The sequence below is a fragment of the Ailuropoda melanoleuca genome, chromosome 15 (assembly GCF_002007445.2).
Source record: "Ailuropoda melanoleuca isolate Jingjing chromosome 15, ASM200744v2, whole genome shotgun sequence".
Classification (NCBI taxonomy): Eukaryota; Metazoa; Chordata; class Mammalia; order Carnivora; family Ursidae; genus Ailuropoda; species Ailuropoda melanoleuca.
The window spans coordinates 46,164,678-46,178,046 of NC_048232.1; the positions used below are offsets into that span (position 1 = coordinate 46,164,678).

The 13,369-nt window shown below is 35.2% G+C and overlaps 1 protein-coding gene across 1 annotated transcript; it reads left to right on the plus strand.

Moving 5' to 3' along the window:
• The first annotated feature begins 66 nt into the window (after window positions 1-66).
• THAP2 (THAP domain containing 2) lies at window positions 67-12,547 on the plus strand. Its single transcript, XM_011220248.3, has 3 exons — window positions 67-565; window positions 6,991-7,186; window positions 8,868-12,547. Exons 1-3 carry the CDS (start codon window positions 495-497, stop codon window positions 9,255-9,257), a joined length of 657 nt encoding a protein of 218 aa, XP_011218550.1. The 5' UTR covers window positions 67-494; the 3' UTR covers window positions 9,258-12,547.
• Window positions 12,548-13,369: the final 822 nt, after the last annotated feature.

Below are 13,369 nucleotides of genomic sequence, written 5' to 3' on the forward strand. Positions count from 1 at the left end.
GGTTTGTCCTTCCAACCTTTATCTCGCACCCAACCCGGACTCCGGATTGGGATATGTGGGTGCGTGGCGGGGTGGGCGGGCCCGTTCTTAATCTTGGCCGCAAGAGAGTTTCATAGTGGTGGGGGGAGGGGGAGAGACACCTTTTTAATTGCTCCGAGGACCGCTTCCAAAGAGACGCAGTAGTCCCACTCCCTTTTGGGGGCCGGGAGGGAGCGGCTTGTGTCCGCCATGTTGGTGAAGGTAAACGTAGGCGACCGGAGCTCCAGGACTGTCTGCTTTGCTGGCTCAAGTCCGCCATATTAATAAAGAGACGGGGAAGGTTGACACCCCCACCCCCAGCCCCCCATACACACACCCTTTTTTCCACTCCGCTTCCACGACTCCTCTCGGTGGCCTGTCCCCTGCTTCGCTTGCCTCGCTTTTGCCCGAAGGAAGCGTAGCAGCCAGCGCCTCAGAACAGTCTTAACACAGCGCCGAATGAGGGGGAAAGGGAAATGCCGACCAATTGCGCCGCGGCGGGCTGTGCTACTACCTACAACAAGCACATTAACATCAGCTTCCACAGGTAACCTGGGCATGGAGTGGGGGTGACGGAAACGGGAGCTCCTAGATCGGGTGTCGCTTGTGTGGAAGGAACAGGAGGATTCTACTAATTTAGTGACTTCACTACCTAGCTAGTAGGGAAGCATCATTTCTGCCCTTTGTGTGTGTTTCTCAAATCTGTCCAATTTTTTTTTCTTCTTCGGGGAGGGTTAACTCACTTTGTAAAAGAAATCCAAGTTCTGTATGGTGGTTACTCCTTAAAGAAAAAGTAAAAGAATATCTTAATTATCTATTTTGTTGTTGTTGTTGGACTGAGTCTTGACCTGAATGATGCCTTAAAAGGAAGCGAAGCCTTCCTGTTCAGGTCAGCAATCACCTTAAAAGTCTGCTGTGCTTCCATCAAAATTAGGAAAGTCTCACGAGCTAAATTGACATGGGAAGCATTTAGATTTCTAATAGTCACATACAGTTACTGCGAAGGAATTAGATCATCGATACCTGGAATTAAGAGATGTTAATGAAAGTGCAAAAGATAAGCTTTCTATTCTTACTAGAATAAAGTAATAAAAAGAACTTAGGTTTTGTTTTTCCTCCGTTTGCTGGAAGAGCAATCAATCAAAAGCCTTCAGTTCTGTCAAATCAGAACTCTTGAAAACATTTTGAACACTGCGTGAAATACAGTAAGTACTCGGTAAATGTTTACCTTCTGTGCAAGAGACTGCCATGTGCCTGAAGAAAAGAAGCGTTGAAGAAAAGTTATGTGCAAATAGTTCTGATTTTATATATCTCACAACTTAGTACGATCTTAGAATGTGTTAAATTATATCCTTGACCCTTTCCTTACCTAATTATGATTAAATGATCCCTTATTAAAAACTGTTTCTTTAAAAAAAAATCCTTGTGATGTTTGTTTTTCAGATATTTCATGGAAATGTAGTGCTTCATTCATTCATCCATCAGATGTGTACAGGGTTCTTATTTCCCTGACATTGTGCTAGCAATCCAGAAAAAAAAATTTTTTTTTAAGGTGTATTTATTTATTTGAGAGCGAGAGCTCGAGCACGCGTGAGCGGGGGAGGGGCAGAGGGAGAAGAAGACTGAGCAGATTCCCCGCCAAGTCGGGAGCGCCACTCGGTATTGGATCTCACCGCCCTGAGATCATGACCTCAGGCAAAATCAAGAGTCCTGGGCTTAACTGACTGAGCCACGAGGCGTCCCCCCACTCCCACCCTCAGAAAATTCTTCTACTCCTTGAATTGAGTAGGTAGTGAGAAAGAAAGACACAAATAATTGTGGTTAAGTACCACAGAAGAGACACCCAGGGATTCCTAACTTAGCCTTTTAAAGTCAAAGAACATTTCTCAAACGATGTGAAATTTCAAATGATACCAAAGGATGACATAGATTTAGTCCCGTATGCTACTTTGCAGATTTTCTCTTTTATCCAATGAGTATTTGAGAAGACATGAAGGTTTTTAAAAGAACTGCATGGCTGCAGTGTGGAGAATTAAGATGTTAAAGTGAATTTGATGAGAAATGAGCTTATTACACAATATTAATTTACCTACTATTTCTTTCACAGGGACATTCTTCCACAGTGTCAGCTGAGCTAAACACTGTACTTCATTGCTGGCACAACTAGCACTAGATAAGAAGAGTAAGAGTTTGTAGGGAAAAAACAGGAACCTGTAGTAAAACAAGAGTCCACCAGTAACCTAGAGTGATACAGATGGAAAGAAGTGAACAGATTAAAGAAATGTTTGAGGAGAAACTACTGTATTGGGTAATTTGATGTGGAAGATGAGGGAGTCAAAGGTACCAGTAATCTTGAATGTTTAAGAGATACACAGTGATACAGTAACATGCATACTTGACTGTTTGCCTCCTATGAAATTAACCTTTTCATGGAAATTTAGATCTTAACATTATAATAAATTACATTCCTATTTCATAAATACAAAGTTTGACTAATTTCTTTCCTAGGATGTTATTAGACTTCTTTATTCTGTGTACAACATACGTTCCCTAAACTCGTCTCCATTTTTCTTATCTCCCATTGCAGTCTATGTCCCCCAATAATCTTCTGAAACGAAACTGCTCTTGCTATGATGAATTATTACTCTTGTATTTCTTTTTCATGCCATGTCTTTATTTCTTCCTTGAAGTACTCTCAACTTTTGAATTATTTGACACTAATTTTGTGATTTTCATCTTCTCTCATCTACAGTTTTCTCTGCCAGCCTCTTCCTTTCTCTGTCCTCTAACCTAGGTCTTACCACTCTTAAAATGGTATCAGCTATTCCTGTGGTTTCAGTTGACTCTTTGGTGTCTCAGTATGTCCCTTGTCTCTCTTCAGTTGCTCAGGTTCAACATATTAAAACTATATTTATGAACTTTATCTTACCACCTCCTGTATTCCCTTTCTCAGTAAATGAATACACCATCCATCCCAAAAGTGGGAGGTCATCCTCCCTTGACTTCTTCCCTATTCGCTCTTGATTGGATTATTACAACAGCCTCTTAACTGGTTCACTGCTTCCATTCAGGCACTCCTAACCTCTCTTCTATAATCAATGGTGTGTTGCTAAAGGTTGAACAGGATCTCCAGGGAAAGGAAAGCACCTTTTTGTCCTGTTTGCCCAATTTCCATGATATAAATACTCTGCCGTGCTGGTTTCAAGTTACCAGTATGATATCACTAATCATAGAGTTGGGAAGAAATGTGCAGTACCACACTTTTCTATTTTCTTTTTTTTTTTTTTTTAAGATTTTATTTATTTATTTGACAGAGATAGAGACAGCCAGTGAGAGAGGGAACACAAGCAGGGGGAGTGGGAGAGGAAGAAGCAGGCTCATAGCAGAGGAGCCTGATGTGGGGCTCGATCCCACAACACATGGATCACGCCCTGAGCCGAAGGCAGACGCTTAACCGCTGTGCCACCCAGGCGCCCCAACACTTTTCTATTTTCTATAGCATTTATACAACACAGAACAGACATAATTTTTTTTAAAGATTTTATTTATTTATTTGACAGAGATAGAGACAGCCAGCGAGAGAGGGAACACAAGCAGGGGGAGTGGGAGAGGAAGAAGCAGGCTCATAGCAGAGGAGCCTGATGGGCTCGATCCCATAACGCCGGCATCACGCCCTGAGCCAAAGGCAGACGCTTAACCACTGTGCCACCCAGGAGCCCCCAGATATAAATAATTTTAAGAATATAGACAATAGTAAAGTAATTAAGAAATGATGGGTTTCAGTATTTATTTATAACCTTTGTTCTTCATTTAATTGCAGACGTACATAATTTTTAATAATGGCTGTCTTTAACAGCTAGTTAAAACATTTTATGTTAATAATCAGCTCTCTAAATTAGGCCTTTTAATGGCCTGCCAATGCCATTTTGAATAAGAGTTCAAAATTACTCTAATTTAGAAGGCCCTCCAGCATCATTTCATGTCCTAACACTCTTCCTCTCCCCGAGATACTTAACACTCTTCACTACTCCCACCCTACCTTCTCTATCTAATTCCTACTCTCCTAAAACCTCCTGATAGATTAGCTCTTCCTGTTTTATGGTTCCTTGTCACCCTATACTTACCCTTTTATAACACTCATGGCACCTGTAATTACTTTTATATTAATAAATAGTATTTATTTAGTATTTACTGTGTACGATGCAGTGGGGAAATTATTTACTCACATCATCTCATTTAATCCCTGGAACCATACTAGGTACCATTATTACTCCACTGTATAGATGACAAAACTGAAGCCTAAAAAAGCGAAACAATTTGCCTAACATCACTCAGGTATTACACTGAAGGAACCCGGATTGGCACCTTCATTTGACTCCAGAGACAATGTTCTCAGCCACTCTTTACTACGTCAACACATTTGATTCTCTACCCTTCTAATTACAATATATCCTCACATAAAAAGTAGATAACATAAAGGTAGGTCAGTTTTGTTTACCACTATGTCTTCAGCGCCTAGGACAGTCTTAGAATATAAAAGGCATTCAGCTATTAATAAAGACTGGAGCAAAATAGCATTATTTAAAACACTGATTTTCTAAAACATCTAATGTTTCTGAAAGCTTGGTTATATTATTGGTAGACAAGAATATATCCATCAGTTACCACCATGTTAATTTTTTAATATTTACAAGAGGATTTATTATTACTTAAATTCAACTTATGGGCCACATCTCCCACCCTTTGAACATGCTGAGAAAAATCCAAACTCATGAAAAACATAATTAAGGTTAACGCTGTATGAAAGCATTGTCTAGAGTCACATGTAACATAGTTGATTATTATTATTCTATTTCAACACAGGTAACTTGAACATCAATATCGCCAAACTAATCCCATTAGTTTGCTCATTCATTGATTCACTGAGAAAGTTCATTGAGCACTTACTTTACAGGATAAAGTAGTGAAAAACGTATCTCCTAACCAGGAGAATCTTAGAATTTAGGGGTAGAAATAGAAAAGTAAACAATTAGAATATAATGATATTCTATATGATACAGGAATATCTAGCCCAGTACATGAAAAATTTCCTTAGGAATATGGGATTCCTAAATTGAATCTTAAAATAAGGAAGGAAAATTGGCTCGAGGTCAGTTAGGTATTGGTTTCATGATTAGGGAGCTAGTTTTAAAAAGAGCCAGGGACACCTGGATTGGTAGAGCATGCGATTCTTGATCTCAGGGTCTTGAGTTCAAGCCCCACGTTGGGCATGGAGCCTGTTTTAAAAAAAATAGTCTTCGATGGACATTGGGGAGGGTATGTGTTGTGGTGAGCTCTGAGTATTGTATAAGACTGATGAATCACAGACCCGTACCCTGAAACAGATAGCCCATTATATGTTAATTTAAAAAATTAAAAAATAAAAATAAATTTTAAAAATAAAAGTTTCTGCAAAGAAAAAAATAGTTTTCTACAAAGAGCTAAAAAAATTAAAAGGTTGAAAGACAATATCTGACAGTCTTCATATATCTGAAAATAACGAAAATTCTTATAGCAATGATAATACAATGATACTTATTTGTTCTGCATCTTTATTGAGGCCCAAACAAGAAATGTGCTTGTAAACTAAAGCTTGACTTCTAGTTTAGGCCTCAGGAAACATTTTCAAACCATTAAATATTACAACAGAGATCTTTGAAATGAGAATGCTTTATTATTAACAGGTAAGGACTAGGCAGAGTAGGTAAGTCCTCTATCAGAGGTTTCTAATGAGATAGAAAAAACTTATATGAAAACAAACTGTAGAGTGACATACAAATGTTAATATTTTCAGATTACGGTATGTTTATGTGGTGTGATAGGAATAGGAGATGGGAGGGTGCTTACCAGTTAATCTGGTTTTTTATTTGTTTGTGCCCCTCCCTGCTGGTAATCTGGGCAAACGTACTATATCTGATCTAGCCAAAGCTGTTGTTACCTAGTAAAGCTTCACTTGGGGGTTTCTGAGCTACATGATCTTTTAACATGATTTTAATGGTTCTTTTTAAACATGAGTTAGTTCTGTTTTCAAGTCAGCATACTTACTACTAGAATTTTAGGTTAGTCCCTTTTTTATATTTTTCTCTTCCTTAACAGATACATACTGGTACATATCAGTATATTTTGTATTTGAAATAAATATGAAAGGAATAACATTCCTGCTGGGCTTGTCAGCAGCATTTTACTTTTTGTAATAATTATGCTTTTACTATACTACATAGCTTAAGAGTTCATTTTTAAAAAATATATACAGTTTACATGGAATTAATATAGTGAATTGTTAATTTATATATTGTTTCATATCAATTAAGCAAATATTTGTTGAGCCCCTACTGTTTGCAAGGCACTGTGCTAAGTGTTAAAGATAAATAGATGATATAATGATCCCTGTCCTCAAGAAACTTACAATCTACTTTTATTTCACTGGAAATTTATTAAGATGGAAAAATTACAAAAGAATGTGTTAAGTGTCACAGTGAAGGAACACAGAGGAAGGAAAACCAGAATCTGTCTAGGCTTTCCTTGATAAAATTTAATCTGCAGATATATGATTTGTCTTGACCATGTACATACATCAGCAGATCATAGCATTGTTAATTACTCCTGCTTATAATGGTTCTACGTAACCTTGATCTAGATCAGTATAGTCTTGTTTATTTTTAATGCCCATGTTAAGAACTAGGTTGGGAAGAAAGGTCTCTTTAAAATCCTGAAAAATAAAAGCACTCAATTAAATTTTTCATTAATTTTTTTGCAACTTATAAAAAATAGCATGAATTGGTTTTTGTTCCAGTGTCTGGATATTAAAATTTTGTATGTGGATGAAAGACACTTTAAATCATCATCTTTTAAAATTTCTTTTAACCATTAAGGTGCAGCCAGAAATGTGATTGTTGGAATATGAGTTGCCTTTTTTTCCTTTTTTTTTTAAAGGTTTCCTTTGGATCCTAAAAGAAGAAAAGAATGGGTTCGCTTGCTTAGGCGCAAAAATTTTGTTCCGGGAAAACACACTTTTCTTTGTTCCAAGCACTTTGAAGCCTCCTGTTTTGACTTAACAGGACAAACTCGACGACTTAAAATGGATGCTGTTCCAACCATTTTTGATTTTTGTACCCATTTAAAGTCTATGGTAGGTAACATTTCTTTTACCCATTTTTACCATTTTTGGTACCCATTCTTTTTTGTTTACAAATTAGAACAATTCAGAATATATCAAAATTCATACATAATGATATGGCTCAAGAAAGTCACTAAACTTCCTCTTGTGCAGTAAAGGTACAGGCTACAATTAGAGCTCAGGTCTCCTCACTCCAGTATGCTTTCCCCAGTCCAAACTGATTTTACTATATTGGAATTTCACATTACTTCCAGTTATTATCAATAATTGAACCAATGGCAAAACTGAAAAATCATGAGTAATGAAACCTCTAGCATCATTCTGCTCTTGATTTTAAGGTAACATTCAAAATGTGTGGGAAGAGCTTTAAGAACAGCACACACAAAGAATACCAGAGTTACACCAAAGAAATAAGTTCAGAGGAAGGCATCACAGAAAACTTCATAGAGCTCAGGCATTTAGGCTGGAGTTTGGAACTTAGGAGAGGGTTCTTAACCTTGCACAGGACAATTACGATAACATGAGGAGAACAAAAGCCAGTGGGTTGAGGGGTAAGTAGAAAATAATCAAATGTTAAGTGATGCGTAAAAGGAAGAAGAGAATTAAAGTACATGACGAATGTATTAAAACAGTATTTTATCTAGTTGGGAAAAATCTGATCAGAGAGGAAAATGTATTTGTCCACAAATGAATTCCTGTGTTTTTAATAAATGTTTGTTGAATCAATAAAAGAAACTTATGAGGTTATGACATAATCTGGGAACTGATTTAATATTGTGGGAGTATAAATCAAGATGCTGAATGGCAGAATGGGGTGAGATCCTAAATTGTAAGTGTGCTATGTAAAGATTTTTTGTCTTTAGATAATGAGGCAAAGAGAAAGTTAGCCAGTTACAGAAACATCAAATCTGTTAGAAAAATTATTCTGTGGCAGGATATGAATTAGTGAGGTTCAGAATGAGGTGGACATCATTAAAGAATTTTTTAGTATATTCAAGCCAGATACGATACAGGCCTGATCAAGAATGATGGAGGGGGAAGGGTTTATGATAGACAATATTTAGGAGGTAGAATTAATTGAACTTGATGACTAATTAAATAAAAGAGATTAAGTGGGGGGGGAGTCCTCAGGGTCCTCAGATTTAGATATAAAGTTCCTGGCCAGATTTTAAATCCTTGAATGGGAGATGTAACCGAACATTTAATAAGTAAATCTTATTGATACTTGGGAATAATTTTTTATTAAGTAGAACCTTAAGTTTGAAATATTACCAAATTGAAAGAATAACATTTACCTAAAAAGAGATTAAATCAGTATCAGAGACAAACCAAATGTCTGAATACCTTAAATTGGCCTTCGTGAGAATTGCAAAAGATTTTTAAAGTCTCTCTAAAATCATACTCGATAACTTGAAAGAGACCTTGTAAATCCATTGTCTATTTTCAGACAATGTTTGTATCCCTCTGGAGAGAAAAGACAAAACGAAATAAGGTGGCTGGGGCTAATTCAAATTAACAAGTTGAGAAACTTGAATCCACGATTACATGAGATGGGCAGCTGATGTTTCCTATCAAACTTTTAAAACAGTTTTTAAAAGAGCTGTTTAATTACTTTTATACAAAACTGGGCAAAATTTACTTATTTGTGACATTCCATAATTTATGTTCAACCCTCTAATTTTATTTGGCTTAGAAACTCAAGTCAAGGCATCTTTTGAAGAAAAACAACAACTGTACCCCAGCAGGACCATCTAATTTAAAATCAAACATTAGTAGTCAGCAAGTACTACTTGAACACAGTTATGCTTTTAGGAATCCTATGGAGGCAAAAAAGAGGATAATTAAACTGGAAAAAGAAATAGCAAGCTTAAGAAAGAAAATGAAAACTTGCTTACAAAAAGAACGCAGAGCAACACGAAGATGGATCAAAGCCACGTGCTTGGTGAAGAATCTGGAAGCAAATAACATATTACCTAAGGGCACATCAGAACACATTTTACCAACTGCCTTACGCAGGCTTCCTTTGGAGGATTTCAAGATTCTTGAACCTGATCAACAAGATAAAACATTACCAATTCTATAAAACATTCCTTTAAGATTAGCCCACAAACAACTTGATGCCCATCCTTCATTCTAGTCAAAGGTAAAGATATTTAAGGAAATTATGCCAAAATTGGGTATTTACTAAAGTATTACTTGAAGTAACAGTATTACTGTATAATTTATAAAGACTTGATTATAAAAAAAATGGAAACTTTCTATGAAACTTATATTTGAAAAAGAATGCAAGTGCCTTACATGAGAATTATGTACTTAAAATTTTTGCTAGGAAATTGTGTGTTTGAAAGGTGTTTTGTGCTTTTGTCTTTTAAAACTACTTTCAAAGAACTGTCTATGACAATATGTTTAATTTCTATTAGAAAATTTTTTTCCTGTAGCAATGTTGGGATATTACATTCTAAATAGGATTCTAAATAAGAATTAGCCAACACTAAATATGACTTTAAAACTGCTGGGTTTTGTATTAATTGAATTATTATTGGAACTGTGATTTGGAAATTTTATAGGAACAAAATCTGAGGTACAAGGCAAGTTCTGTAATTTAAACTTTCCGTATCTGCTCACCAACAAAAGTGACAAAAGTCTTGGCCTCCTTCATGAAAATACTAGCTTTTAAAATAGATTATAAAATATTTTGAAAATAATATTTTGAATGTGAAGTACTCTTGAGTCATCCAAGCAAGGTAAGGCCTGAAGTACCTCAGGCTAGAAAAACTGGTAGCCAGTTATATGTTGTGAAATAATGTAGGCATTGTGATCTAGCTTTTACCTTCGTTAAAAAGATAAATTTATACTACTTTTTTCTCATAATAAAACATATTACATTTTCAATTCCAAAATTGATGCATTATTAATTAGGCAATGTGATACAAAGTTCCATGTTAGGAATACCTCCTCTACCCCCATGTATGTTGATAACCAAAACTCGTAAGCTTTTTTTTCCCCCCATAAGCCCACATTAGGATTTAATTACAGAAAAGTACCTACCATATTCTGTCTTCCCAACTTATAACTTCAAATGGAATCACTTTATTGTACATATCAGCTTGCTTTTATCTCCTTTTTTAGCAAGTCAAATAGAGCAACTGTACTGCATAAGGGAAATGAAATGTATTTTCTATAAAAATACATGTGTGATAAAGTTATGAAAATGCTATTTTACAAAATAGAATATAAGAACTATGATAGTTGCCACTTGAACTAATTAAAGAGTTCACCTTATTTCCCCAGATAAATTTTTAATTTTATTAAGAATCCTTTCCTTCAAACAGCTTTGGGCAAATAGCATTAAGTTTATTAATGTGTAATCAAGTTATTCAATCTTAGTTCAAGCTTCTGACATTACCATATGAAAGTAGCAAGCATATACCTAACCATAATTGTTATAAATTTTTCCTTTAAGGTAATGGCTATTTTATTTTATAAAGAAATTTGGGGCGGGGAGGGTTTGGGTTGTGTTTGTTTTGTTTTGGTTTTGGTGACATTTGCTTGGATGCCAGCAATAGTCTTTTTCCAGTATTAACACCCTTTCTTTTAATAAGGAATGCCTCCCAAGCAACTAGATTTCACAAAGGCAAAGGTAAGAAAAGTCTGTGTTGCTTATCATGAGGCACTTAAATCAAGTATTTATGAAAATCTTTTGTGAATATTATAAACCTTATTAGTCATTTTATCTTAAATATTGGACATAGCTCCTTGAAATTGTCATTCCGTGTTTTTTTTCTAATATGGTTTCAAATATCTCTTCACTTACTGACCATATCTTTATACCTTAAAATAAGCTGGGCAAATACTCACCTAAACAAGTATAAACTCTCACGTGGTTCATCACTCCTCCGCAATATAAAACAAAATACTAATTAATGCAGGCTAGTTCCCATCTACCATAGTATCTTGATATCTTAATATAACATTTTAAAAATCACAAAAATATAAAATACAAGCTTTTGGCAAGGTTAACTAGACTTCATTCATTATTATTTGAGACTACTGAATAAACTACCACTCAGTAATTTTAAAGTATTTTTTTTGGTGTTTTCTCCATGTCATTTTCATGTTACTGTCCTGATAACATGCTCCAAATTCTCCCTGCATCAAATTGTTTCATTAACATACATACATCTGTCTACCTTAAAACTCCTTCATAGAGAATGGACCCAACATATATCTTCTGTTCATTCTATGTCTGTTACTCATTCTATGCCTCCTAGGTACTAACCTCTATGAAGAACCAGCCAAAGGCTTATGACTTGATACAAAGATGACATGATTATCTGCCCTAAGTTCTTCAAAAGTCTCCTGAGAGAAAAAAAATATTTGTAATACAATATGATAAATGCTATAAAACAAATCTACGTGAAGTGCTTTGGTAAATGCTGTTGAATTGGGAATTAATAAGCATATAAACTTTAGACCTTTTTCCAAAAAACTCCTCTTGAAAGAAAACAAGATTTATTCTTATGACTTACCAAAGGAGACAGAAGGACATCAGAATTGACCTGAATTATATACAGTATTCTTTAAATCAATGAGTTGTAAGACATTTTTCTCCTTGGAAGTGAACACTGAACAAATTAATTGTTAATGGTATATTGGTTAACAGGAAAACAACTAAATAAACTACTGTTTCAAAGCCAAGAACTCAAGTTTATTTGATATTTTTATAAAATAACAAACTCTACTAACAGATATTTACAAATAATTTAGCTCAGAGTCTTAAGATTAACAAAGCACTGTGGCATCCATTTTGATCTCTTTTTCTTTACAAATATCCTATGTGGTGGGTGGCATTATCTCCAACTTACAGATGAAGAAATCCTTGCTAATGCTTATTTATTTATTTAGATGTTTAATATGTACCAGCTGGCACAAAGGATAGAAGTGCCAGCAGTCTAGGAAGTTCAATCCTAGATTGAACATTGGTCTTCAGCCTTCAAATCTTCTGCTCTGCCTTCCACATTATAACCCCCTATCCAACATATAAATCATGTTATTAAAATAGGACAAGTCCCATGTCTCAAAAAACTAAAATTTTATATATGTGTATAGTTAAGATAATCTCTGACGTCACCGTATATTTTTTCTAGGTCGACTTTTTAATGTTGGTATTTTATCTCATTTCTGAATGTTAGCATACGGGTAAATTTTAATTTTGGTATAATAGAGAAAATAGTTCATCTTTATGCCAGAATATGGGATTCTGTAGGTTTTGGACAGTTGGAAACTTTCTACAATTAATGGTTTTATAATGTATATTAAACAATTACATATTGTATTCCGAGTATGTTATTAAAAACTTTTTTTACAAGGAAATTACTGTCATGACTATTATTTTACAAAATGTATATGAATATCTCTGCAGTAGTCTTTCCCCTACATGGACTCCCTAAGATATTTCCGTAGAAGTCCTTGACCCTAAATTGAGGCAAATTGTAAAAAAAGAAAGATATGTAAAGCCTAGAAGAGGAATTATTTTTATTTTCATTGCTCAAGTTATATCTAAGCATACATTATAGTTTATTTGCACTGCGTTTTGGGGGGTGGTTCTTTTTTTTTTAAGATTTTATTTAATTATTTATTTATTTATTTATTTATTTGAGAGAGAGCACGCAAGAGCATGAGCCAGGGGGGCGGGGTGAAGAGCAGAGTGAGAGGGCCAAGACGACACAGCACAGAGCCCAACACGCTGAGTGCAGAGGACCCCCAGAACATGACCTGAACTGAAATCAAGAGCTGGATGACTAACTGAGCCACCCAGGTGCCACTGTACTGTTTTATACTGGTTATGTAATCTAAACCAGATATATAAAGGGCTATAAAAATTCTGTCTATCCTGACAATAATTAGAGGCTCACACAAAGATTTATTTGTAAATATGATTACCAAAGCATGATTTTAATAACAAAATAAGATGTGATTTTTTAAATTCATTTTTTATTTGACACTTTATTTCAAAAAATACTATATTAATATTCACTAAAAGTCACTGAACAAACTAGGATGAACCGGACAGACAAGGTCCCTGTCCTCAAGACTTCTGGAAGGACATATTCCATTTGTTTATTCCTGCTCCCTACTGTCTTCTTAATGTCCTTTAGAATGAGTTGAATGTAGTATAAGAAATTAGTCTTCAGA

Coding starts and splice junctions, on each gene's coding strand:
- THAP2 (XM_011220248.3), top strand. CDS start 495: ATGCCGACCAATTGCGCCGCGGCGGGCTGTGCTACTACCTACAACAAG. Junction 566..6,990: donor ATTAACATCAGCTTCCACAG/GTAACCTGGGCA, acceptor TTTTTTTTAAAG/GTTTCCTTTGGATCCTAAAA. Junction 7,187..8,867: donor GTACCCATTTAAAGTCTATG/GTAGGTAACATT, acceptor TATTTGGCTTAG/AAACTCAAGTCAAGGCATCT.